At 39.7% G+C, this 26,170-nt stretch overlaps 1 protein-coding gene across 2 annotated transcripts; it reads right to left on the bottom strand.

Moving 5' to 3' along the window:
* Nucleotides 1–1,815: 1,815 nt before the first annotated feature.
* Nucleotides 1,816–25,880, bottom strand: LOC129104813 (dehydrogenase/reductase SDR family member on chromosome X-like). 2 transcript variants are annotated; one of them, XM_054615660.1, is made up of 7 exons: nucleotides 25,707–25,880; nucleotides 24,165–24,272; nucleotides 17,176–17,244; nucleotides 7,776–7,877; nucleotides 6,859–7,066; nucleotides 5,261–5,468; nucleotides 1,816–2,795 (listed from the first exon to the last, which is right to left on the bottom strand). In XM_054615660.1, exons 1-7 carry the CDS (start codon nucleotides 25,810–25,812, stop codon nucleotides 2,616–2,618), a joined length of 981 nt encoding a protein of 326 aa, XP_054471635.1. In that variant the 5' UTR covers nucleotides 25,813–25,880; the 3' UTR covers nucleotides 1,816–2,615. The 2 variants fall into 2 exon arrangements, with proteins under 2 accessions (XP_054471635.1, XP_054471636.1); XM_054615661.1 differs by lacking the exon at nucleotides 24,165–24,272.
* Nucleotides 25,881–26,170: the final 290 nt, after the last annotated feature.

Genomic DNA, 26,170 nt, shown 5'->3' with positions numbered 1-26,170 from the left:
ATGATATACTTACCAGGTATTATGGGTAATCATATCACATGGACTAGACCGACAATAGTATAGGTAGTAAACAATGGAAGCCAGGCATGAGCTCCACTATTTGCAGCATGGACATGTTAATCACAGGGCATTACAAATAAATGGAAGTATCATGGATATATTTACCATTAACCTGGTCCTCTATTTACTTCGAGTTCATTGTGAGTTGACGTTAACCATCATAACTCACGCTGCAAACTTTGTTGGCTGTTTAAAAAAAAAACTATAATTGAGTTGGCAAGGAGAGCCTGAACGCATCATTAGTTTTTATCTCTGCGAGTCTAGACCGTCATTTCATGAATCTTTCAGAACATTCAGCCCATTACAAATTATCAAACTGCTTGAAAAACAATATACCTTAAATTCATACATCTAGAGAGAGACATTTAGAGTTCCTGATATTATGGGTAAATTGGAGCTGGTGTCTTTTCCATGTTTTCACTTTTACCCTCTTGGGTTCATTTCCTATTCTGAGTGTCTGGCTCTGTGTTACTGGCTGAATTAGCTACCACAGTGATACTATTGCTTCACATACGGCAGATGATAACAAATGCTGGATGCTCAGTGGCAGTATTCAGAGCAACAACATACACACACAACAATGGGATGCCCCAAGGGCAATGAAGGCAAACAATCTAGGAGTCATTAATTGAATGCAAATAAAGCACTTTTCTTCTCTAAATCAACACATTTTGAAGTATTACAATTTAATCCCAACTTCATGTGGCATGTGAGGCAGGAATGTAGCCAAAACTTGTTCATTTGAGATAGAACTTTTCATCTTCACAGCTAAAATGGTTTATCACAGTGGAGATGGCATTATGGCGCAGTGTGTGTATGTGTATGTGTGTGTGTATGTGTGTATGGGTTTTCCTGCATGAGTAACAGACGCGTTTGTTTGCTGTGTGCTTGTTTAGATAAGCCTGTGCCTGGATGTACGGCTTCCAATGTTTCTGAGTGAGTGTGTGTGTCACCTCAGCAGATGGAGTTTGATTCTCATGACACAGGGAAATCTCAATCCCACAATGCACTGGGAGCAGCGCCAAATGAGGAAGCGGCAGCAGCAGCAATGAGGAACCAATCACAGCCTTGAATTCTGGAGAAAAGAAGTGCTTGGCCTCTCCTTTCCTCCCATCGGTGTTAGGCCAGGAGTCGGCATTGTTGTGCTATCCATCAACATGAATTGGGTCTAGAGAGCATGAGTTAATTCTTGACTCATGTGCATAAAACATTGGGTCTAGAGAGCATGAGTTAATTCTTGACTCATGTGCATAAAACACACACATGTATCACAGACTCAGTAAAACCGATTAACACAGATAACAAAGGGAAAATGGGGACAGAAATGGCGGCTGGTTCCCCATCGTTTTCTGAGCAGACAAAAGCAAACAGGAACGTCTGTAAATCCCGGCTTCATAAAATGTCAACAGCAACAAAATTCCCCAGAACAAAACCGAATGTCTCATCCCTCTTGGGTCTATAGGGGGAATTATTCCAAAATTAGGCCTACTTTTACATGGCATCTCCTCCTTTTGTCAGTGCCATCCCAAATCCCCTGACAGTACCCAAGAAATGTATTTTGTTGAATTTCTGAGCCATGGCAAGAAAGAGGAGCTGATCATATTTTCCTAACATTTTCATGAGATTAAGCAGAACCTTAAAAATAGCTTATAATACACCTACAGGCAGTTAACAGAAAGATTCAGTAATAACCAGTAAAAGCACATAAATGTATCGGGAAAAAAAGTGCTCCCAGTGAAAAGAGAGGGATGGCAAGACGATCTGTAAAATCATGGTGATGTGTCAAATGAAACTGATGACATCACATTCCCTTGCCACGGAAAGGCAGGGTCAGATTTGAAAATTAGGACATTATCAAGGAGCATGAATGTGTGTATGTGTGTATGCTAGGGCTTGACCACCATGGGATTTTTGAAGCCAGTATGCCAAAGTATTATTTTGCCATAAAAGCATCGTAATGTTTGCTGATATTTTTACCTTACACATTGAAAAGCCTCTGAAACAGCAGTTAGTTCACTGAACAATGAACAATGAACATCTTCACTGAAAGCCAGACTAATGACATTAAGGCAGAGTGAGGCAGGTGTCATGGCAGGTTTTAGAACATGACACTGTGGAACGATTCCTCCGGCCAGACATCAGGTTAGTTATGATCAAGGAATAAGCTTCATATCAGAGATGGATGACAACTGATATCTGTTAATAACTTAAGGCCAGCAGCTGCCCAGTATCTATGACAGCAAAACCATATATTGATGTAACCCCTATTGTGTGTTTGTATATGTTTATTTGCTCAAAGCGAAAAAACAAAAACAAACCTTCTTTGGCAGGTCTGGAACAAATGGAGGTTTTCACTCCCCTAATAACCAGTCCAGCGGTGGATTGTCAGATTGTCAACATAAATCTCTATGAACACCTCGGTGTGAGGTATGGATGTAAATAAATACTGAGATAAAGGGAGGTGGAGGAGAAGGTGTCTTTTGGCCCCGGGGTAAGGGTCTTCATCTGATTTTTTCTTCGAGGTTTACTCCAGTTAGTCGTCCTTTCCGCCCATGCTACTGCAGGCCCAGCAACTGGACACTGGTTTCCCATAGGCTTAGCTGCAGCTGGGGGTCAAAGGTCGGCGGTGTTGTCATCTCCCTTCGCCCCTTGGCCCAGTAGCCCCCCCCACACTCCCCCTCCAGGGTCGGTGACAGAGCAGCAAACAACACCGTGGCAGCGCCCTCTGCAGGAGTCTGTTGAAGACATGCACACACACACACACACACACACACACACACATTAATAAATAAATATAAACATCAAAAATAAATAAATATAAACATCAAAAAGAATTAGAGTGAGTGCAGGATGACAAGTTCAAAAACAAGTTATAGCTGCAAAAAACAAATAGCGTGTCTAAGTGTGTGTGTGTGTGTGTGTGTTTGTGAGTGAATGCCAAAGGAGGGCTGATGTCACTGTTTATTAGCGTCAGTGAAACGATGGCTCAGTGTGTTGGCCTGTGTGTGTGTTGGTGTGTGTGTGTGTGTGTGTGTGTGTGTGTGTGTGTGTGTGTGTGTGTGTGTGTGTGTGTGTGTGTGTGTGTGTGTCTGCATACGTGTGCGTGTGTTAGAGTGTTAGTGTTGATGCATTTCAACAATGATCTCAGTGTCAGCTGTGAGACCAGGAGCAGGTTTCAGAGCAGAGAGGGGATCACATCCAGCGAGCATCAACAGTACACTTGCATACTTTGTGTGCATAGTCTGTGCGTGTGTTGTTGTACTCCACAATATTTCTAAACCAGAATTTTAATTGTTTCTCTGAATTAATTATTACTTAGCTCGCAGGGCTAAATTTTTTCAGTACAAGCGACGATACAAGCAAACACTACTTGAGCTACATTATTCATGTGGCTTGGGTTCACACATGAAGCGGTTTTAGCGCGATAAACGAACACTTTTTGTGAGAGGACAATAAAACAAACAGCTAATTTCCATGGCTACAGGCCACTCATTTAATTGCTCATTACGTCTGATTGCTTATGAATTTCCAGCTTCAAAAGTAACTCTCGGACTTTGGCTGTTATTGATTAAAGCGTATGTCTGGTCAAGCTAAAAGTAAGTACTATTAATCTAAATCAATTTTCTTCATAGACCAGTTTAGGTTAAATAAAAACAATTGACACTGCTGATAGAAAAGCGAGACAGTAAGTGGCAAAAGGACCCTTTTCCAAACTTTTGTTATATACATTTTTATAACTGTATATAACATTTTTACAACTGTTTATAACATACATTTCATTTCAAAGTAGGAGAGAGACCTAGGAGTATCTCTCACCATAGAGCAGTTGAAAAACATAACAGCGTAGAAATTATCTGTCAAATTGTGTTAAGTATTTACTTATTCAGCAGGGTAATTGGAAGAACAACAGGGGTGATGCAACGATTAATTGGTCTAGCATGTCTTTCAGTAGAGAGGACAACACTTACTCATTGGAAACTGAGAAAACAAAATTGGTTTGACAGACATTTGGACTCTAATCAGGTCATCTTTGAACATTTTTCAAAACAGTTTGATTGTTAGGCGCCGCAGCAGGATTGAGCCAGTGTCCGTCTTGCCCACATCCCCGTGCCGTGACTGTCTAATTTTGTGTTTATAAAAAAAAAAAAAAAATCAGCTCACCTGTTGTTTAATGCTTTACTTGCAAAAGATACTGCATAATACTAACTTATTATTATTATTATTATTATTATTATATTCCCCATGGGATCAATAAAGGAATTCCTTCAGATATTGATGGCAGCATGCTGCCTAAAGCGGCTGCTGGTAAGAGCATCATCTGAATGCCTTGCAGCTACTTGTTTTTCTTTATTTTTTGTGTGTGTAATATATATATATATATATGTATACATAGTATCTACTTCTTTGATCGTCGTTTTGTTGTTTGCAATGTGATTTAGGATTAATATAGTACTCTCTCTGCCTTTTTAATTCTCTCTCTGCTTATCTTCAAGCCTTTGGCTCTGAATGAACCTGAATGCTACGGCTCTAGATACAAAAGGTGTCGTAACAGGAGAGACACAGTTTGTGTGTTTGTGTGAATGCTTGTTAATAATTACATGCATGAGTTTGTGTGATTAATGTGTTTGCGTATGTGGGGCAGAACCATCCCGAGGGTTGTGCTCGGAGGCAAATGCCTGTGACAATTGCCTTTTTTGGGCTCAAACACGCACACGTCTCCTTCCATTAAATCCCAGGGACATTAACAACAGCCCACGGCCACAGCTTTAAGCTATGCAAGAAATGTTTAAAAATATAACACCCAGTGAACAGCCTGCCTTGATTTTTAGTAGCACTTCCGTTTTCAGTGATGTGGATAGACTGTGTGTATACGCATGCATGATTGTCTGTGTTTCATCCTGTGAAAAAAGATCCTGTACATCTCTGCACACAAGTTTGTTGTTAAAGTCAGTGTCTGGCAACTTGAACAATGATAAATTGTGTAGCAGAAGTTCATTTCACAAAGTGTGTTTTTTTTAATTGTATTTTTTATAGAACTACATAGCGTCGCAATTAACATTTTTAATTTAATTTTAGCACTTCATTACGTGTATGATAAGTGTACTTTAATAGTTGTATCACAGTGGCTCTGCTGACTTGCAGGATGACATAAATCAAATGTATGAATAAAGCAGATGAAAGTACAGCACAGTGTTTTTACCCTGAAAAGCAGGCGAGCGATGATGCTCTGCACCAGGCAGAGGGGCGTCCAGAGATGGCGATAGAGAGCAGTATCCACCATGCCGGGATCCACAGCACATGAACTCAGTGGGAAACCTCCATGCTGCAGCTCCTGGTGGAGGTGGGAGCTGAATAACAGCTGGGCCAGCTTACTTTGACAGTAAGCAGCATGGGCTGAATAACACTGGCTGAAGAGAGAGAAAGCAATAAATACTGTAAGACGCTTACTTTAAAACCATGAAATGTGCCTCTGTTTAAATACAACACAGATAAAAGGCAGTTAAACAGTTGTTATTCTCAGTTGATTATAATAAACTGTTGCCACAATAGGTTCTATTTCGCCATGTCCTGTTCAATAGGGCCAAGCTCTTCTTACAGAGGAAACTTAACAATACCTCTATGAATCCTCAACAGGCTAACAAGGACGCACAGTGTCATTGATGTGAAGCATCTGAAACCAGACAACCTCATTTGACTGCAGAATTTACAAAGACCTTCAACTGGGGATATCTAGTCCAACAATAAAAGTAAGAACAACAGCAGTTGCAGGTGTAAATACTCTCCCTATTATATTATATTAAATATGTGTAAAGCTCGTCCCATCGAAAAACACATCTGTGAAAGACTGGACTGTTTGAGTATCTAATATACCCACAGGATAATTCAATTCCAGTTTCAATTTGTATTTTATTTTATTTCCTTTACAGTAGGTACGTTTGTCAATTTAGCTACAAGATAGTTACATTAGGAACCTCAACACTAAAACTCTCAACTTTTGGTTGTATGTTACTGTTTAGGTATAATCCAGTCACAGTTTTACCTTGTATCAAAACGGGTGGGAAACTCTGAGGCATCGGAAAGGAAAAGATTGGCAGAATATACAGACAGTTTCTTTTTTTCAGGGATCTTCCGAGAACCCTTGAAGGCATAACTAAAGCCTTGCAAGCTATCATAGCGGAGAACGGCATTAATAACTGAAAGGATTTTGAATTATATCAGTAATAACATATTGTGAGAGGCTAAGCACATTGGTTTGGTCCTTTTCCTGCCACTAGGGTTAATCTAACACAACAAAGATATTCCGGCTGCTAATGCTTCTGGACAGCTAACTGGAATGATACTGAGCCAACTGGAGCCAACAGTTGTCCACTCATGCCAACAGGAGAATTAGACACTGGCGTTCGTGATTGGATTTGCAATGTTCTTACAACAAACAATGCAGAACAAAACAGAAAAACACAGTTAAGGGTTCATTCTTGTAGTTTTTTTCATTGTAGGTTGTTTACATCCTGTCTAATACTCTGACCGATTTCCCTTTGCTCCCAGATCTCATCAATTAAGTTGGTCCAATGTTATTATCACTGATAAAAGTCCAAAACAAGATCCCAGTTAAAATAAACTGGAATCATCATTTACATACTGATTAAATGTTCTTTATACACCACTCTTTTTTTAAATGGTTATGATTGCTTACGTGTGTGTGTGTGTGTGTGTGTGTGTGTGTGTGTGTGTGTGTGTGTGTGTGTGTGTGTGTGTGTGTGTGTGTGTGTGTGTCTGTGAGAGTGTGTGGAAGCTTACCAGCTATTTAAATCATTTAGGTGGATCTTGCCAACGCTGTGGGCTGAGGAGGAGATGTTGACAACACGCGAGAAGGAACTACATTTCCCAGAATCCTTCAGTGTGTCCAGGAGCAGCCAGGTCAACAGGAAGTGGCCAAGGTAGTTCACGCCAAAGTGCTGCTCAAATCCATCTTCAGTACGGCCCTCAGGAACCAGCATGACACCCGCTTAAAACACACAAACACACAAACGTACAAAAATACATTTCAGTGTTTGTTGTATTCCAAACATTATGTGTAATATTGTTAGGAACACTTAAATCCAAAGTGTTTGGTGTGGCTAAAGCATCAAACACACAAAATAGAGTACATGAATTGGTTAATACTCTTCTAATAATATATTATAGGGGTCACTAATGTGTCTGCAGTGTTCAACACAGGACTCATTATGTGTGATCACACCTGTGATCTGCCTTTAGTGGCTCATCAGTGGCTGACTCACCAATAAGGGGACACCTGTGGCCTGAACACTACGTGCTTAGATTGAGAGCGCATGAAAACTAGAAGGCAGGCGAGCATAGAGGGCTGAGACAGATAGATGACAGAAACAGACTTTGATGGAATTTGATCCAAAGAAAAGAAATCCAGTCTGAACATTGACAATTTCAGGATTTTTGTCTTTTGCGGGAAAAAACGTTTCCACAATATCCATTTTTATATCATTAGTAATGTTAAAAAGCATCAGTTTTATAATCAGTTAAATCAAAAAAAATTGGAGGATGACACGTTGTGTACTATGAATGTCAAAGTGTGTGAGTTTAACGCTTTAAATCCTTTTAAAAATTCAGTCAGGTGACGGCCTTTAAATTAATCTAGTTAATGATTTCTACTTTTCTCACTGAATACTTGATGGACGGCTGACATCTTCATCACTCACCATTGTTGACTAGAATGTGTAGTGGTATGTCCCGCTCCTTGAAGCTCTGGACAAATTGACGGACGGACTGCAAAGAGGCGAGGTCCAGTTTGGTGAACTCCACTGGAATGTACACACACACACACACACACACACACACAAACACACACAGAGAGATACACATGTCAGAGCCATTATAAAGGGATTATTTCTGCTAGCCATTTTGGCTGTAAGACATCAAAGAGTGTATTAATCATCTCTTACTGTAGGCTCGTTGGGTTCTTAAACTACGATGCTGGCAGCGCTACGCTTCTGTTGCTCCAGCACATTATTTTAAACCTAATACTTCTTCCTGAGCCACATGAAAGCTTAACGCACCGTTATATCAGGTCTAATGTTTGATAAGACACAGGTAGGACAGCAATGCCCAGGAGCTGGTATCATCAGAGCGTAAAAGGGACTCTGTATGCTTAAGTGTAAGTGTGTGTGTGTGTGTGTGTACTGTATGCAGAGAAGTTACTTTGAGGATGCTGAACTCTGCAATACTTTAAAACCTTGACAGACACATACTTCTTGTGGGGATGTCTACTTAGCACAGTATGAAGAGTGTTAATGTTCAAGCAGCACTATTATTGTTATACATCCGGAAGAATAAGACAGGCATGAAAGGAGACTTCACCAGCCAATAAATTATATGGGATTACTGTGAATTGTCTGGTGTCTGTCCCTCATGTCACTGCTCCAACCCTTGGAGAATGAGTGTCATATTGAGTTGTCACATTACACTGAGTTGTGACATTTTTACAGAAAGTAAAAAGAGACATCACATTCATAGGATGAGTTTTGCAAATTCATTCCTAAAACTTCCGATTTACTTTTTGTCTTTTCTTGATCTTTTCAGGCCAGTTCTGTTGCTTCTTATTTGGACGTATTCTTATAAACCTTACCAATCTCTTTCTGTCTCCCTCTTTATTTACTACTGTTGAAATAGATAAAAAGTAATGATGTTCATCCCTCTTTCTCCAAACAGGCTTCCTGTTGATGGAATGACCTTCACAATCCACTGCAGAGTCAATCTTAAAAAGTAAATTTAAATCGCATTTCATCAAGACAGGCTTTAAAATTGCCACTCTTCGTCCTCCTCTACAGACTCTCATTTCCTAGCACCTCTCTGCTAGAAAAACACATTCTAAGAGTGTAAATACTGCATGACCTTTTGGTAACTTGCACAATTAGCTGACCAATCCCTCACCAAAAAGCAATATAAATGCAGTGTAAGTGCATAAAAAGTGTTTCCTTGTGCCATATTTCAGGCTTACCAATGTGTGCAATGGTTGCATCTGCAACAGTTTGAGGTCTTTCATTTTATGTTTTTCTTCAGGCTTGTAGGGGAAACCACAGAGTTATTATAATACTCACATTGTTTTTCCACTCCAACTCTCAATGTAGAGGTGACGGGGGTAATATTCTCTTTCACAGTATCAGAGGGAGCATTGAGTCTGGGATCAACGATGAGAATGTAAAGTGAGGATATCTACATCCATACTGACAAGTATGCCTCGAGATGCTCAAAGCCTTTGGATCATTTATGTTCTGACTCGGCTCTGTTTAATAGTAATGTCAAATTCTCCTCAATTCAACCCAAACCCTCAAATTGCAATGGAAAAAATAGGGATGAACCCCACCCAAAATATGTAAATATCCTTGTTTCCTGTTGGGTAAACAGCTGTTGCCAAAGTACTAAAACATGAGCACACTGCCATAATACAGAGAGAAGGCCACTCCTTTCAAACATGAGGAAAATTATATATTGTTCCACCCTATAACTCCAGTAAGCCTGGAGAGGGTCAAATATAAATGGACAAAGACAGGAAGAGGACTGATGGAGCTGATAGAGGAAAAAAAGCCGCTGTGACAGATGAGAGTGCAGCCGTTCCTGATGAAGGTCTGATAGCAGCCTTATCTCCAAGCCATGCCACTCACCTCGTGCTGAGTGTGTGTGCGTGTGTGTGTGTCTGTGTATGTGTGTGTTTGCAAGAGAGATAAGGAGGGAAAGAGAGGGAGAATGTAAAAAGAAAAGACAGAAGCAGAGAATACAAGTATGTGCATTTGAATGACCTTAAGCACAACAATATCTCAGTGTGTGTGCGCGGGTGTGTGTCGGTGTGTATTTGGCTTGTATTCATACCAGCAAGTAAATGTAAATGTGTGTGTGTGTGTGTGTGTGTGTGTGTGTGTGTGTGTGTGTGTGTGTGTGTGTGTGTGTGTGTGTGTGTGTGTGTGTGTGTGTGTGTGTGTGTGTGTGTGTGTGTGTGTGTGTGTCCTGTGTCCCCTCCTGTCAGTCCTCTCCTCTCCTCTCTAGTGGACTCCCTTGGGGCCGGGCCCTTTCAGACAGGCCAGTGATGTCTAGAAAGCCCACCGGGGGTGATATGCCATCGACCTGGCAAGGGCCTGCTGCTGCCGGCCCTCAATTAAGACCCCAGGATCCCTTTGTAAAGCTCAGCTTCCTTGACTCAAACACACTGACTGTTTTTATTACGGGGGAATTATTTGAAACCGACGACAGGAACTGCCTTTGGAGAGACACACACATGCTGTTTATGACCCACTGGATCCATTCACAATTTCCGTCTCTAATTTATCATTATTATCATTTCCACTGCATGTTAACTTAAATTAAACTGTGAACTGCAAATTAAACAGCGCCTTAATTATTTTAAATTAATTTTGAGTTACTGTAATAGCAAAGCGGGTGTGAGTCCCTTGCTAAAACTGTTAAAGTGGTTTAATAAAACAGTGTAGACATTTCTATGCATGCCAGTTGATGATTTTATTACTTTTAGGTGGATAGTATAAAGCCAAGTAAACAACCATACATAATATGTTAATACAAATAAATATTAAACACCTGAGTTTGCATTACATAGCTGATGTATCTGTTGTGTTAATATAATTATAATTTAAAGTTTGACAATAACTTAAAGGTTTGTGAATTGTTTCTTCTAGACTGAATGTCTATAATGACCTGTCACTACTCCACTATTTCAAATGCTCTTAAACCTATTTTAAGTATTTTTTGTTTAGCTACACTGTACAATAATTTTCAGTTTAATGACATGCAAAAGTTTAGAAAACACATTTTTTGGTATGCACGGATGGTCATACAGTTGGTCACTGGTTACAACTTTGAATAATTCAAATCAAGTATCGAAACCAGTCTAATTGTTAAATACAGATGAAATTCATGGCACATCCACATCAGCGACACAGGTGAGGGAGAGGATGACAGCTGAAGGGCAGGGAAAAAACACTTGATTTGGGTCTTGCAAAATTTAAACTGCCATGATTTTAAAACATCTTGGTCCTTTTCATCCTCGACAACCAGTGACACAAGTTGCCCCCAACGGTCTCAAAAGGATTGAGGTTTGATAAGTAATTTTAATACTGAATTCAGATTTATATAAAATACATTAAATCCCACTTTCAATCTGAACAGTTAATTTATTCCATTAGTTCAGTAAAGGGCCAGTGGGTAGCACTTTGGGGATCTATTAGCAGAAATAGAAAATAATATTCATAAATGTGTTTTCATAGGAGCATAATCACATAAGTGAAACTATTCTATTCTTTTCTTTAGCTTAGAATGAGCCCTTAGTATCTACATAGAGAGCAGGTCCTCTTCACAGAGTCCGCCGTGTTACACACCCATGTTTCTACAGTAGCCCCGAATGGACAAACCAAACATTGGCTCCAGCAAGATTACGGTATTATTATTATTACGGTACCGAAAGGCCACCGTAGTTCTCCGACATGCTTGTGAAATTGAGGTACGTGAGCCGCAAAGTGCAAAACCATGGCATCGCCAGCCGCCGTTTGACTTTGGTTGCTCCGTCAGCAGTGTTTTTAATAGTCAGGGTGGCCTCTGAGCGTACAAAACAGCGTTACCATAGTTTTGCGTATCACGTTACTGCAGTCTTAGAAGGAGAGGAGTACATGGAAGGGTATTAAATTGGTTGCAATCCACAAAGCCAGATGCCACAAATTCCCACACACTGTCCCTCTAATCATGTTATTACAGACATATGGTTTGTCGTGTCAAAGTAGGAAAAGCATGGATAAGAAAAAATCAATGATGGCTGAATTCCATTTAGAGAAGAGCCATCTTTAATGTTTTTAGTTACACCTGTGCTGTTCCTTCTGTGACAAGTAAAAATGCCTGCAGTGAAAAAGGACTAAACTTTACTGTTGCCTACAAAACAACAGATGTTTTCCACAGTGGGCTTTTTGGCATGACTTCCAAACAAAGACACTTCAATGCACCATGTCACATTTATGACTTGTGAAGTCTTGAAGGGGGCAAAAGTCAAAGGATGGTTTCATGGAAGAGTAGCGATTTCTAACTCTGCTCCAGAGCTTGTGGACCAACAGCTCCCTCTTCCCCTTTTCTGTCTCCTCAGCCACACAAACAGCTCTCTTTTTGCGTCTCAACCAGTTGCTCTTTGCGGATGGAAAAGCAGACACAAAGAGGGTTATGCAATTGCGTCTGTAATTTTGAACACTAAACATGATTAGAAATTGTTCCTGCCACATCAGTGCACAATCAGAGGCATTGCAGTCAACAAGAGTCACTGAAAAAAAAAAAAGAAACACTTCCTCCAACTGAAAATCCCTCAACTGTTTCTACTGGGCTAGTAGAGTTTGATTGGCTTTTAGGTGAAAAGATGTGCATAACTACTGAAAAGGGAGCAAGTGAAAATGGTCTAATAAATAATACAAATTAATACAAACATGTTCATTAGTTATATAAATATAATAACTTTATATAATAAGAAGCAAGGAATACAATGGAAAGCTACTGAACAGTTTGAGTTGAATCTATTAGCAGTTTCTATTTGCTAGAAAAATATATTAAAAAAATATTTCTAAAAAAGCAACACAATGGACTGTACTTGTATAGCGCTTTTCTATTCTTCTCCCTGCTCTCCACTGAGCCACAGTCAATGACTTTAACACGCGTCTTGTGACTTGATTGTAAAATACAGTAGACATGATGAAGCTGAATTACAACTAAATGTAATATTACAATAATACATTGCTGGTCAACACATTACATTTTCTCTTCAGCGAAATTGACTGTTAACACCTTGATGGTTTTTTTTTGGGGGGGGCGTTATTCATTTTTGCTGTAAATACAATACTATACAAGATGATTGTCGAGTCATAAATTCACCTGAATCTGAAGCCAGTTGTAATTTCCATGAATCACACCTTGCTACCTCTCTACTGTGTAAAATAGTTCCCTAAAAGCACCTCTTATAGGGTCATAAATAAATAGTTTCCCTTTGAACTGCCTGACAAAAAACAGTGATATCTAAGAATATTAAGTCTGGGCGTGATGCCAGTGTTAGCTCCTCCAAGAGAGAGGAGGCTGGCTGGTGTCCCAGTCAACTCCAGCTTGTAGTGTTAAAGGAATGATAAAGTCGAGACAGCTGTCTTACCCATACAAATACTAGAGCACTAATACAAATAAACACACACATACATATCTTGTATACACTACACAATCACTCAGAAATAATACACCCAACATTTGCAACAGTTTTTCACGAATGTGCACCATGTCACGGTCGTAATGTGCACAAAAAGATATCTGTCGATGTACAAAAACAAACTAACAAGGTCAGTCGTTTAAAAACTTTCAACTTAGAAATGGTTGGTTCAATTGTTTTAATGCATTAACTAAACAAAGGCGACAAAAATGATGTTAATTGGAGTGAAAGAGCTTAGGTAAAATGATAATAGTTTTTGTAGGAAGGGAGCAGCTGGCTTACCTAAGCGAGAAATGTAATGTGTGTTAAGCAGGCACAACACACACACACACACACACACACACACACACACACACACACACACACACACACACACACACACACACACACACACACACACACACACACACACACACACACACACACAGGTTGCCTTGCTTCACACTGTAATGTAGGTCCATGGTTTGAGGCACAAAGTGTTACTTTCAAGTGCACCGTGACTAAAGTTAGTGGACAGACAGCGCTGCCTTCGGCAATAAAACCCCAAATACCCTGTGTGTTAGTGTGTTAGTGTGTGTGTGTTTATAATTTAAAGTAAAATGCTTTAAGCCTCATTGACTAAAGCTCACTTGCAGTCTAAAGGCATTAGCATATTTCCACAGGATTGTTCTCAGGGTTTTCTAGGGACAGTAGCTTTGTTACACAAGGCAATACACTAAAACATGATACCAAACGGGACAAAACACCTTTATTTAGGGAACGCTTTGCTAAGTTTTGCATTAAAATTCGACATTGTAGAAACCAGCTGGCATGTCTGTCTGAAGAGAAAACAATGTGCCTACCAGCACCATTAAAAGTCACATTACACAGTTTGTTTAATCCATACAAAAAACAAAAGGTTTAGAAATGACAATTTGTGGTTTATTTTTGGAGAGTTTTGTGTAGCAGTGACTTCTGGGATTCACCGCTGGTTACCTGGCAACACAAAGCAAATGGGCTGATCACACAGATGCGTCGCTACATGCTTTATGGTTTAAACTGGACCATAATTTACTAAATGAACATCATGATGTATTGAAGAAGAATTACAACTAGTTATTAAGTCCATTAACTCATGTTCACAATGTTTACTGAGTTTACTGAATTTCTACACTTCCGCATTTGCCTAACTCGGCAGAACTGGAGGTTGCTGCCTGGATGCCCCTTAGGAGAAACGCTGCGTGCGCAACAGATTATATGTGACTAACGGAAAACGGATAATGCGCTGACTCTCTCCAACACTCTCTCCATCACTCACTGTAGCCTACATGAAACTCACAACACAAGATATGAATCCCCTCTTCCTCTCACAAACTTCGTAGCTCTTTCACAGCCCAACAGCTAACTAGCTAGCTAACCCTACAACATCTACCTGGATCAAAACAGGAAGGCAGTGGTTAAGTAGTAAAGCCCTCCTCTTACTTAATTTGATTGGGCGTAGTGGAGAGCAAGGTAGTTCTCCAATCAGAGGGTCGGTGGTTCGATACCCGGCTTCGGCAGTCGATGTGTCCTTGGGCAAGACACTTAACCCCAAGTTGCTCCCGAAGGCTTGCCATCGGTGTGGACTGGATGTTGCATGAATGTTAGTTAGAGTCTGATGGTGGCACCTTGCATGGTAGCCTGTCATCAGTGTGTGAATGGGTGAATGATATGTAATATACTACTGATTGTAAGTCGTTTTGGATAAAAGCGTCTGCTAAATGACTGTAATGTAATGTAATGATAGTCAGCCAGGTGTGACATTGAGGAGCGGTGTGACTTTGCGCCTGGCTGAAAAGTTCAGAATATTATGTGACCTGAATGAACACAATCTACAAAATACGTCAAAAAGCTTCTAGTGAAATTAAATTCTTTTTTCATTGGTGACACATTGAAATCTCCCAAAGGACCTCTACAATTGTCAACAAGTTCCAGTTTAAGAACCACGTCTGCAGCCGACATGTTTATTATGAGCTGTCTCCCCTTTCTCATAAAAGACAAATGTGCAAACACTAGGAAGGATGCCAAAGGGCGTTTGGACAGAGATGTTTAAAGCTCCTGCCTCACATACTAATGAGAATCCATTACAGTCTCATTCAAAAAAAAAACACACACACACACACACACACACACACACACACACACACACACACACACACACACACACACACACACACACACACACACACACACACACACACACACACACACAAACACATTCTCATTCAGTGCACAAGCATCTGGCTACAGACACCCCCTTGTGCCTTATGCCTCAGTGCCTGCCAATTACAAAAGAAGTAATCAATTCCACCACGGCCCGGTCCAGGGGAAATCGACTTCAATGACACCAGCTACATGGTCGCTGTCTCTGTACCTGACAGCCACACACAAGCAGGGACCCAGTCAGCCGGCTTTCTGCTGCTCCCCACTGGAGAGACGAGCAAGACAATCCACAGCTTCCCTAATTAGTCTACTGGAAACTCCTATATTATAGCCTATATGAAACCCAGCAATGTGGTTTCCTATGAAGTTGTATTATTAAAATAGAATATATAGGTTTAGCAGATGAATTTAAGCTTGGTTGCTAAGAGTTGCATGTTGGGCAATTGGCGTTATTAGCACAATGAGCTAACTAATCACTAAAAACTGGAAATGGCTTTAATTGAGCTTATAGTGGAGTAGAAAGGTGGTCTAAGTCCATGTTTGTGATGTCCATAAATTCAGCTATTACCATGGTGTGGTCATGCAACCTTTTCCTCATTAGCATGATTAGCATAAATGATGAAAGAATCATATCACTGCTACAAGCGGCCAAAATGAGATTTCTCTCGTCGAGACTGGGAGCACAACAGGGAAACTGAGGAAGAGCTAGAAAATGAGAGGGACGTCTGGAATACCCTGCTCAGCCTGCAGCCCCCGTGGCCCCGCCGGTGAGCGGGGGATAATGGATGGACTTTCGCAAAAGATACACCGGTGTATCCTTGTCTTCAACTCCTACAGCGAGCCTCCTTGCTCCTTGAGATGTATTTTGGAGGAGCGTAAGAGGCACAAAATCCAGAAATGAGAATAGTCCGAGGTCTATCCAGGACCAACACTTTGCTATGACGGCGCACACACAGACTCACCAGGTGAAAGAAATACAAGCCACATGCTGGTAATAATCAATAATTAGTACAAATCTTTAAAAGTACCCCCGAGGTAAACACCTTATGACGAGCCTTGCAAGGTGATACAGACTCAAGGCCGGTACAGGAAAAAAACGAACTCATGATCCTCCTTAGTCATGAGACTATGGTGGAATTTATGGCGCTGTGAAGGTCAGCCAAATCAATTTCTCAACACGGGAGTTACAGAGAACACAGTAAGCGTTAGTCAATGAAGTAATAAATCTCGTTTGTCTCCTCTGCACCTCAATTTTCCCTCCACCTCGTCTTTCTTTTCCATCTTTTAGTGTCCTATATTTGCCCATTCATCATGCTCTCCTCCGCCCCCCTGTCTCCTTCCCTGTCCCTTCTTTCCCCCTCCTCTCTCACATTTCGCTTGACTTATCTCCCCTCGTCGTCTTTTCATGGGCTTTTCCCCTCGTATCCTCCTCTTCCTCCTGGTGCATCAACAACACTCCTGACATTGTAGAGCCAGCATGGAAGCACTGTGTGTCTCCGTATGAGTGTATACCTGCAAGTGTGCGATTATGTGTGTGTGTCTAGTAAAAAACTGTAGAAACAAGCCTGAGGGACACACTGCTGCAGCTTTGCCCTTTATCTTCAAACAGTGGCACAGAAAAACGAGTACACACACGCACACGTGTGTGTGTTTGTTTGTGCATGTGTTCTCAGACATGTTTGCAATGTTACCTTTGGCTTCTTTATACTCTTCACAGATCCTTCTGACGGCAACCAGACCCTCCTGCTCATCCCTCCCACCTGAAAGAGACGGAGACACACAGATTAATACGATGTCTGACAACTCCTTAGAGGCTTTTAATACAATAATACTGCATTTCCTGTTTTTTCAGTCCTTTGTTCTTTCATCTTGTTAAAACGTATTTCCAAGAAGGGTTTTTCAAACGAAGAGTTCATACAACAATTGAGCCATTGAGGAAGATTTCAAATACTAAATCAGTAATTAAAAGAAAAATGCAATTGATTATACCATAAAAATGTATAACATTTTAAATAGAAAGTACACCTGATGGTAAATGACACTTGAACTCAAGCAATCCCAGAGAGCATTTTCAAAATAGCTGTTGTCTAATTTTGTTATCTGAATTGGCATCGAGAGACAAACTAGTTGTGAAAAAAACATGAACCTCGTTGTTAATATTTTTGTCTCAAAGGGAGGCGACCTTAATATTCATTCAGAACTCAAAGTAGCATTCATTGACAGAAAAACCAAATATTAATCTAAAGATGATGTTTGCATAAAAATGAACCCTGTCTCTGGGAAAGACAGAAGAATACATTAAGCACAGGATGAAAATATGAGAAAGACACTTGGAGATGAAAGAAATTGAGTGCTGGTGTCTAATTTACTGCGCCTTGTTTTCAAGAGAACCGATAAACACACACACATATACTTCATCAACTGACCTCCTACAAATTAGTACGGACAATTAGGGTAGTCAATTAAGTGATAAGTCAACTGACAAAACACTCATTGACAAAACATGAGTCAAACATTAGCTCATTCCCACTTCTCAAATGTGCCGATTGGCTGCATGCACATACATGCCCAAATTCACACACATTCACAGACACAAACACATACACACACACTAATCTTGGATTATAACACAGGCCTTTCCAAGGGCACAGCATAATTTACCCTGATGCACTGCGGTTAAGGCTGGCCTGAAGGATGTGGCTCCTCTTGTTGACGTGTTGCAAGGGTCACACAACAGAACAGAATGATCTCACACAAATAAATTATTTTAGACAAATAGTTGTTCTTCAACAGGCATCTCTGCTTATGGACCAACAGTCACTGAGAACGCCACATATTAAATACAGTTTTCTGCAGAAATGCTTTCGCTCAAAGCTCTCCATTTAATAGCCTCTGATTAAAATGCCCCGAGGTATTCATTTGCCTACTAAATATTTTTGGGCTGGGGGATAAAAATGTAACCTAATTAATTTACTTCAATAATCTTGCTAAAGCTGAACAAATGGATAAAAGGAGCGTGACGCAGAGTAAGAAACTCCTAACATACACATCATACTTATACTCACACCTGTAATAAATTCAGTATTAACCTCATGTCTGTGTTAAGTTCATCGGGTTTGCTTTACCTGCAAATGCAACAGCTAAGTCACATGTTGGAGCTACAGAGAGGTGAAGTCCTGCCCCTTCTTATGGACCACCATGGCACCATATTTCAGAAAAACATTGAATTGCAAAATTATCTTTTAAATTAGCAATCATTATATGTGTAATTAATGGCCCAATTCAAAATGGATAAAAAAATAGGGTCCCATGGGGGATACTGGAAGAGGAGGGACTTCTCTATTTCTTGATAAACTAGATAATCCATACATCCATGCAGTCTAGCTCCTGAGCAGCATCTTCGGTCATATACAATTACCTATAGGCTGCCATTATTGTGTGTGCTATGTGTGTCCTGCACTTTAGATGTGGGACAATGCACAGTAAGAAGACAGCACGTTCTCAACAATTAAAGACCTGGCTTATTGGTGTAAAAGGATGTGCCAATTCCCAATGTAAATTTTGGTTAAATCTGCCCCCTGTGGGGACTGGAAAAACACCCATCACAGCGACGAGAGTGATTTCATCAAGCTACATATAACACAATTGGCCTCCACAGACTCTTTCTTGTGCTATATAGCAAATGCATTAATGTAGATTTCCAAAACACAAAGATGATTTCCTTTGTGAGTCCAGTTCATCAAGCCTACATTTCACAATGCGTTGTATAGACTTAATTTAATGGCACTTTGGCTGGTAAACTGCTTCTGTCTTTGCATTTGGCATTCATTCATGACTTAATGAAATGTAGGACGTTGGCACAGAAGGAGACAAGAAATCGATATCTTTGAGATATTTGAGTGGTAAAATGCCTTGACTGGGAATTAAAATCGTATTTTTTATTTTATTGCATGAAGCAGAAATAAAACAGTCTTGTTTTGATATTAAGGTGAGTATTTTCTTTAACCATGACAGAGCTGACGCATCTTTTCCTTCTTACACCGTTTCTCCTCTGTGCATCAATAAAGGCTTATCTTATCTTGAGGTCACAAAAACTGTGTCGATGTTTTTCCAAAAAATAAAATAGCGAGAAAGGCATTCAACGTTTGCTATTTGTATACAGTTTGAACTTCTCCATTTTCTTCATTCATGTATTTTCATTCTTTTTCTTTAAAGGATCTACTGGTGTTGCGATGCACATCTTGCATGCATGCTGTAATTCATGTTTCCAGCCTATTCACTTCATTCCATTCATATTTTGCAGCTGCAAAGACTACATTTTTGAAATTGTATTATCTTATCATAAAAACACTCCAAAAGGCACCATTTCAATTCAAAATCTACTCAAAAAACACTTCAAGCTCGATTGCATCCTGGTTAATATCCAACTGATATTTGACAGCGCTGAGGCTCAAACCACACTCTCCTCACACAAGTACTATGCAAGCACTCCACCTGAAATATGGATCCACTCCATTTTCTAGAGAGGAATCCACTTTACCATAAATATTCTCACTTCATGAATTATCTCAAGAGGTGGGGATTTGAAATTGAGATGCACTCATAGTCCTGTAGGATCAGCTTCAACACAGATAGGACTGAACAACAGACGCTTCACATTAAAAATTCTTCATGTATTGACTTTGTGTGTGTAATCAAACGTAGGGCTTAGGTCTCATTAATGTTCTGCTAAAACCGTCTCCAAGGATACTCTGACATTGACTTTGCGGTATACACACTGAATGAATAAGGCAGAGTTTTCTTCAGAGTTTTGAAGCTTGTGATGTGACCTAAATGTAAAAACAGTCTCACCCTGGAAGCAGAGAGCATGGAGACATATTGCTGTTCTATGCACGCCATCTTGGAGGGAGTTACTGTAGATCGTGCTGGGGAAGAGGGTTTTCTTTCCCATACTCCTCTCTTGCTGGCTTTATTCTCAACAGTCGAACAGTAGTACTATTAGACTAAGCTGGTACTGTAACACGCCGTTCAGTGAGCTGATTATTTTTCTAATTAATTCATTGATCGCTCAACCTTCAAAATGTCAGAAAATAGTTAAAATGCTAATAGCAGTTTTCTAAAGCTTAAAGTAATGTCATGAAATTGCTCATTATCCCAGACTAACACTTTTAAACTGGAACCAGGGAATTGTTTGCATCCTTTCTTAAAACTGAAGTAAACGATTGATAAATTATCCAAATAGTTGGCAAATATTTTTCTATTGATCAACATGAAATCTAAAGGGGTTCATTGACTGAGTCCATCTTTGCACATACAGAAATCCACAGCCATAACTATAGTTCTGGCTTTGTTTTTAAATTTCAGACTGTTGTGCAGTGGTGAAATCAATTTCTTTAAAGTGACATTGTGTAATATGGGGGGGTGGGGGTGGGGGGTTATTGGCAGATATTGAATATAATATTTATAACTATGAAAACGTAAAAGATCATGTTCGTTTGACCAATTTGGAGTTGCAGTAATTGTAAATATAGATGATGTGTCACATGGGCACCTTAACCTATCATTTCTGTAAATTATTTAATGCATTTTAAGAGGGTATTCCTACAGCATATACAATTTTAAATCCCTGTTTAGCTGTTACATGTTAAACACTCTGCACGACGATAATTCTCAGACTAGTCTGTGGTTTATTCTGATGACCTGATGATTGACTTAAGTTGAAACCAAACAGAGAATAAAGAGGAAAACTTGATGCTGTTAGTTTGATAGGAGCAGCAGAGGTGACATCGAGCCTCACAGGAGTGTACATTTGAGGAGACGCTAATGGCAGTTTGCTCAGCTGCCAGTTGTGGAGCGTTTGCTGGGAGAAATCTTTGATGAAAATGAAAATGCACTTTATCAAAATACAAGTCCCCGAAAACCCTCCAGACAAAAGAAAGACGCACAACATTACAAACAAAACAAACAATTAAACAGATGCATCTCAGCACTGTTGCGGCTCTACCACAGAGAAAACTACAGATGGTACTGATAAGGATATAAACATCTTCAAATGCTGTTGGGCAGATTATGATTAGGCCTATCACTGCAACAGATCAGTTGAATGGTTGACGCGCAGTTGTTTGCCAAGTTTTAATTATTGTTACTGTTATAATATTTTCATATTTACATTTATGCAAAAACAGGGGTGGGGACCTTTGCTGCATGCATTGAAATCTCTAACTCTGCCCTTGTTGGTGAGGTAGGGAAACTTTGCTGAACAGGAAATACGGTAAATAAGCTCCAATACAAGAAAATCTTTTTTAATCACTCATTTCAAAACTGTTGCTTCAGTCCTGCCAAGGACGAGATCAATTCTACAGATAAAACAGGCATTATGCTTCTGTTAATATACACACAAATGTTTCTGTAAACCCTAAAAGAGAAGATTTGTGTGTAACCGTCAGTTGCAAAGGATCGAATGCGCAGATCTTATAAATCTAAACGTGTTGTGACGACCTGTGTGTCAAACTTAAACAAGATGTATGTGGAAGTGCATAAAAGTGCATGTTATCTGACGTGCAACCCAGAAAAAAAAAGCATGTTTCAGCCATAAGTAGTTAATGACTCTTTTTTAGATGTGAATTTATGTTCTGTATTTGCAACACAACATGATAAATGCCCACAGATAACCTGTGAAGCTAAACAGAGCTTTCCAACTAACCGTTGTACACACACCATGTATCAGTTACTGCTCCAGGGAAACTTCCTTGCTTTAGCTCAATGACAATGACATGGCTACAACTATCTTACAGCAAGAGGTTTTCCTGTAACATTCATCTGTCATCAACAACAGAAGGAAGCACAGATATGATTAGTTTGAGAGAGATACGATTCTTTGGTCAAAAAGTGGCATATTTACAGATTCATCAATGTGCACCAAACAATTCACTTCAGAGCCTAGATTCAGAGGGGCTCAACAAAATGCTGAAGTGTGTGAAGGAGCTGAACAGTTCATCACAGATGGAGCCTTGAACTGCATAACATTAAGGTGAGAGACAAGGAAGACATCAGAGGTGTAGTGATCCACATAATTTAGCAAGTGGCTCGGGGGATACAAGATGAGTGAGTGATCGGTGTAGTGCATCCCCTTGATAAGTAGGTACTCAATGGCACTTCAAGGAGGGAGGAAAAATATATAAACATAGTGGCAATGGGGATGCATTCAGCTGAATCTATATACAGTACACATACACATTCATGGTCTTGGTTTATATCTGGGGATTTCTGTATCAAACTTTTGATGGTAGCAAACAATTTCCAAAGATGAATTTAAAAAGGTCATTAATGTCCTAAGTTTGGATATTGGTTTCTTGATCTATGAATATATTATAAATGCTCTTGCCTTTATGTCATAACATTTTTACCAAGTTTAAAAATTCATATATAAGACTTTGTATATAGACAGTTTAGTGTCAGTCAGTGCACAGCACAATTATGGAGTTTTTAATAGATTCTCCCCTTATAAGACTTGCATTCCATTTATCTGCAGACAGTTAATATTACTAAATAATTTATGGAACAATAACAGACCTTGTTTTATGCAAAACAAAAAGACTCTCATAACCCTAAATTTGCATTTAACACTCGGTTTGATAACAGCCTTTTAAACCCAGCAGAGCTCAAAAAGTTTTTACATCATCACACAGTGGGACATATTTTCTAAAAAACAAACAAGTTTTGATGTTGTTCCAAAGCTTAAGACTGATCAACGGGGTGTCAAGAGGAATGCGAATGAGCTGTTGACCGCCTCCGACTAATTAAGGATCTCTGACAGCGACAGGCTTTTTAAATAGGGACACACAGAGGATGACTTTAATATGACTGGCACTTTATTATAAGAAATATGCATCTGTAGCCTAGAAGCTCAGTAACCCAAATAACATGGATCATGGATCCCACTTCATTCAGCTAAAAGATGTACTGCGTCTTCCCACTCAACCCATTTGGAATCCAGTCAGGCAGATACTGTCATAATAAAAATAATGAAAGCCACAGCAAAACCTTACCTAACTTGTCTCTCAACAAGAAAAGATCATTTCCCTTTATTAATTATCTTCCTTTAGTGTTACTTTGTAAAAGTCGTGCCATCAGTTAGCTGTCCTCTAATCAGCCTGAAAAAGTTTTGTTCCCTTCTCCCTGTCTTACTGCTGAACAACTGGGCGAAACTAATCTCAGCCTGTTTAGCAGTGATTGGGGCGTCATTATCTGTGACGAGACAAGGCTCAAATTCCTTCATCAGTTTTGCATCTGCATGCAAGTGCTTTGAAAGATTGCTTTGTCATGTTCGCTGCTATGCACAGGTGATTCTGACCGGGACGCAATTTGCACTCCATGGTGATAATTTCATTTTTATGCGATACAATTTCAAAATAATCACTTCATTTATCAAAGCGCCCTGCCTGCTGTGTAAAACTACAAACGCAAGATTATTATTATTATTACTGTGTTTATGGTTGTTATTTTGAGTGTAAACAGCTGGAACCTAATCTCTTAAAATCACGTGTGTGTGTGTGTGTGTGTGTGTGTGTGTGTGTGTGTGTGTGTGTGTGTGTGTGTGTGTGTGTGTTTGTCCTGTTAAAAGGTGGCATCGCCTGTCGATCCTGTCTGCATGTCAGTGGAGAGGTGCTTGATACTGTACCTATGATAACATGCGCCCCCAGCTTGGCCATGTGGCGGGCTGTTTCAAAGCCGATTCCCCTGCCTCCTCCTGTCACTATGGCAACCTTGCCATCTTGTCTGGGCATCACTGGCAGAGGCAGAAGAGGACATGCAGATATCAGGGAAGATGTCATTTGATAAGGAAGCTGCTTCAAGACATGAGAAGTCCTCGTAGTAAGATTGTCCGATGAACTCAGATGAACTTTATCTGGGGGTTTTTCCATCCCTATGGTACTGTATAATAATTTTCCTTCACTTTCTTGAAGAATTATGTATTTTATAATTTCACCATGCAAAAGTGTCCTTAAAACTTGTTTTTTTGGGGGGAGGGGGAAACTGTCTGACTGAGAACAGTGACTTTCAGGCCATGAGTAGACAATTCCTCCACACTTGTTTTGTGTTTTCCTGTGCCTGATTCCATCTCATTCTTTATCGAGTTCCTAGTTATTGGGTTCATCAATGTGATTTTGTCTCATTTGTTTTAATACATGCATATGATGATGGACATGGATACCGGAGTGTATCGTGCTTTTTTTGGCAAACACAGTTCCAAGTTTGCATTATGTTAATAAAAATGAATGTCAATTAAACACACAATAATTTGTAATGCATGTCTGACTGCTGACCTAGCGTTAATGCAATTCAATTCAATTCAGTTTATTTTGTATAGCCCAGAATCACAAATTACAAATTAGCCTCAGAGGGCTTTACAATCTGTACACATGAACCCTCACATTCACAGGAAAAACCCTTTAACAGGGAGAAAAAAAGGAAGAAACCTATGGGAGAACGACAGAGGAGGGATCCTTCTCCCAGGATGGACAGAATGCAATAGATGTCATGTGTACAGAATGAACAGCATAACAGAGATACAACACATTCAATGTATATGACATAAATGATTCATATAATAAGAGTAGTAAGCAGAGTAACGAAGGAAAACAAAATTAAGACTACTTATAATAACAGTACCAATTATTATAGTAGAATTATAATTATGAAATAGGGAATAGTAATAGTAATGTGACTAATAATAATAATAATTGAAGAAGCAGTGGGTGTACCACAACGATTGATAATGCAATCACATCCAATTACACAAAATACCAACATATTCCTGCAGAATTCATGAATCGATATAATCTGTTCAATGCACAACACAAGAGCACGATTCTGAGTGGCTGCACTTTACTTTTCTTTGAGAAACGCACAGTGTTTCATGCGTTATGCATTGACCTGCAGCCGATGTGAGCTCTGCACCTGTTTACCAGACTGCGTTAGAAAAAGTGGGAATTTAACCCAAATATAATGACAACACAACGTAGACGCTTTTTATGAAGACACTTTGAAAAGAGGAAGACACGTGGAGCTCTTCTGGAGAAATCGGATATGATAATATGCAAAACAACCCTTTCTTTCACTCGTGTTTACCTGTTTCTAACTCGCTTTTACGTGAGCGTTACTACGTCACGTCGAGTTGTAACACTATGCACTCTAACAACGTATCGCCAGATGAACCAACCTGGCAACCTGAAGGGTTTGCTGAACATCTGGACCAACAGCACCTTGAATCCAAGCAGATACAGTTTGAAAACTGGTAGAAGACAAGACCGGATTGCGGATAACATCTCTGCCTCTTTCTGTCACGGAGAGCGGTGCAGAGGAGGAGCAGCTCCGGGTAGAAAAAGCGCAGTTCCGTTTATGGGACACGTCCCAATAAGAAGTCGTCCATCCTCGCTTCTCTCCTTGTCACATGTTTCAATACGTAGTAGACCACATGACACTAAAAACCTGTGCAATGCAAATACACTGTGCAATAATAGTTATAATAATAATTATATATATATCTGTATATTTCAGTTATTGTGGATTCTTTACTGTTTTTTATTGCTCATTTGCTTATTTATAATACTTATTTTGATCTTTTTTTTTAATTTTTTTTTACTATGTCTCTTGTTTGCACTATCCTCTATGCTGCTGTAATCC

Source organism: Anoplopoma fimbria, chromosome 16 (assembly GCF_027596085.1).
Source record: "Anoplopoma fimbria isolate UVic2021 breed Golden Eagle Sablefish chromosome 16, Afim_UVic_2022, whole genome shotgun sequence".
In the NCBI taxonomy this organism is placed as follows: Eukaryota; Metazoa; Chordata; class Actinopteri; order Perciformes; family Anoplopomatidae; genus Anoplopoma; species Anoplopoma fimbria.
The sequence above is the reverse complement of the archived record's forward strand: the minus strand, read 5'-3'. Positions and strand labels throughout refer to the sequence as shown.

Coding starts and splice junctions, on each gene's coding strand:
- LOC129104813 (XM_054615660.1), bottom strand. CDS start 25,812: ATGTTATCCGCAATCCGGTCTTGTCTTCTACCAGTTTTCAAACTGTAT. Junction 7,067..7,775: donor ACACATTCTAGTCAACAATG/GTGAGTGATGAA, acceptor GTGTGTTTTAAG/CGGGTGTCATGCTGGTTCCT. Junction 5,469..6,858: donor CTAAATGATTTAAATAGCTG/GTAAGCTTCCAC, acceptor CTCTCTCTTCAG/CCAGTGTTATTCAGCCCATG.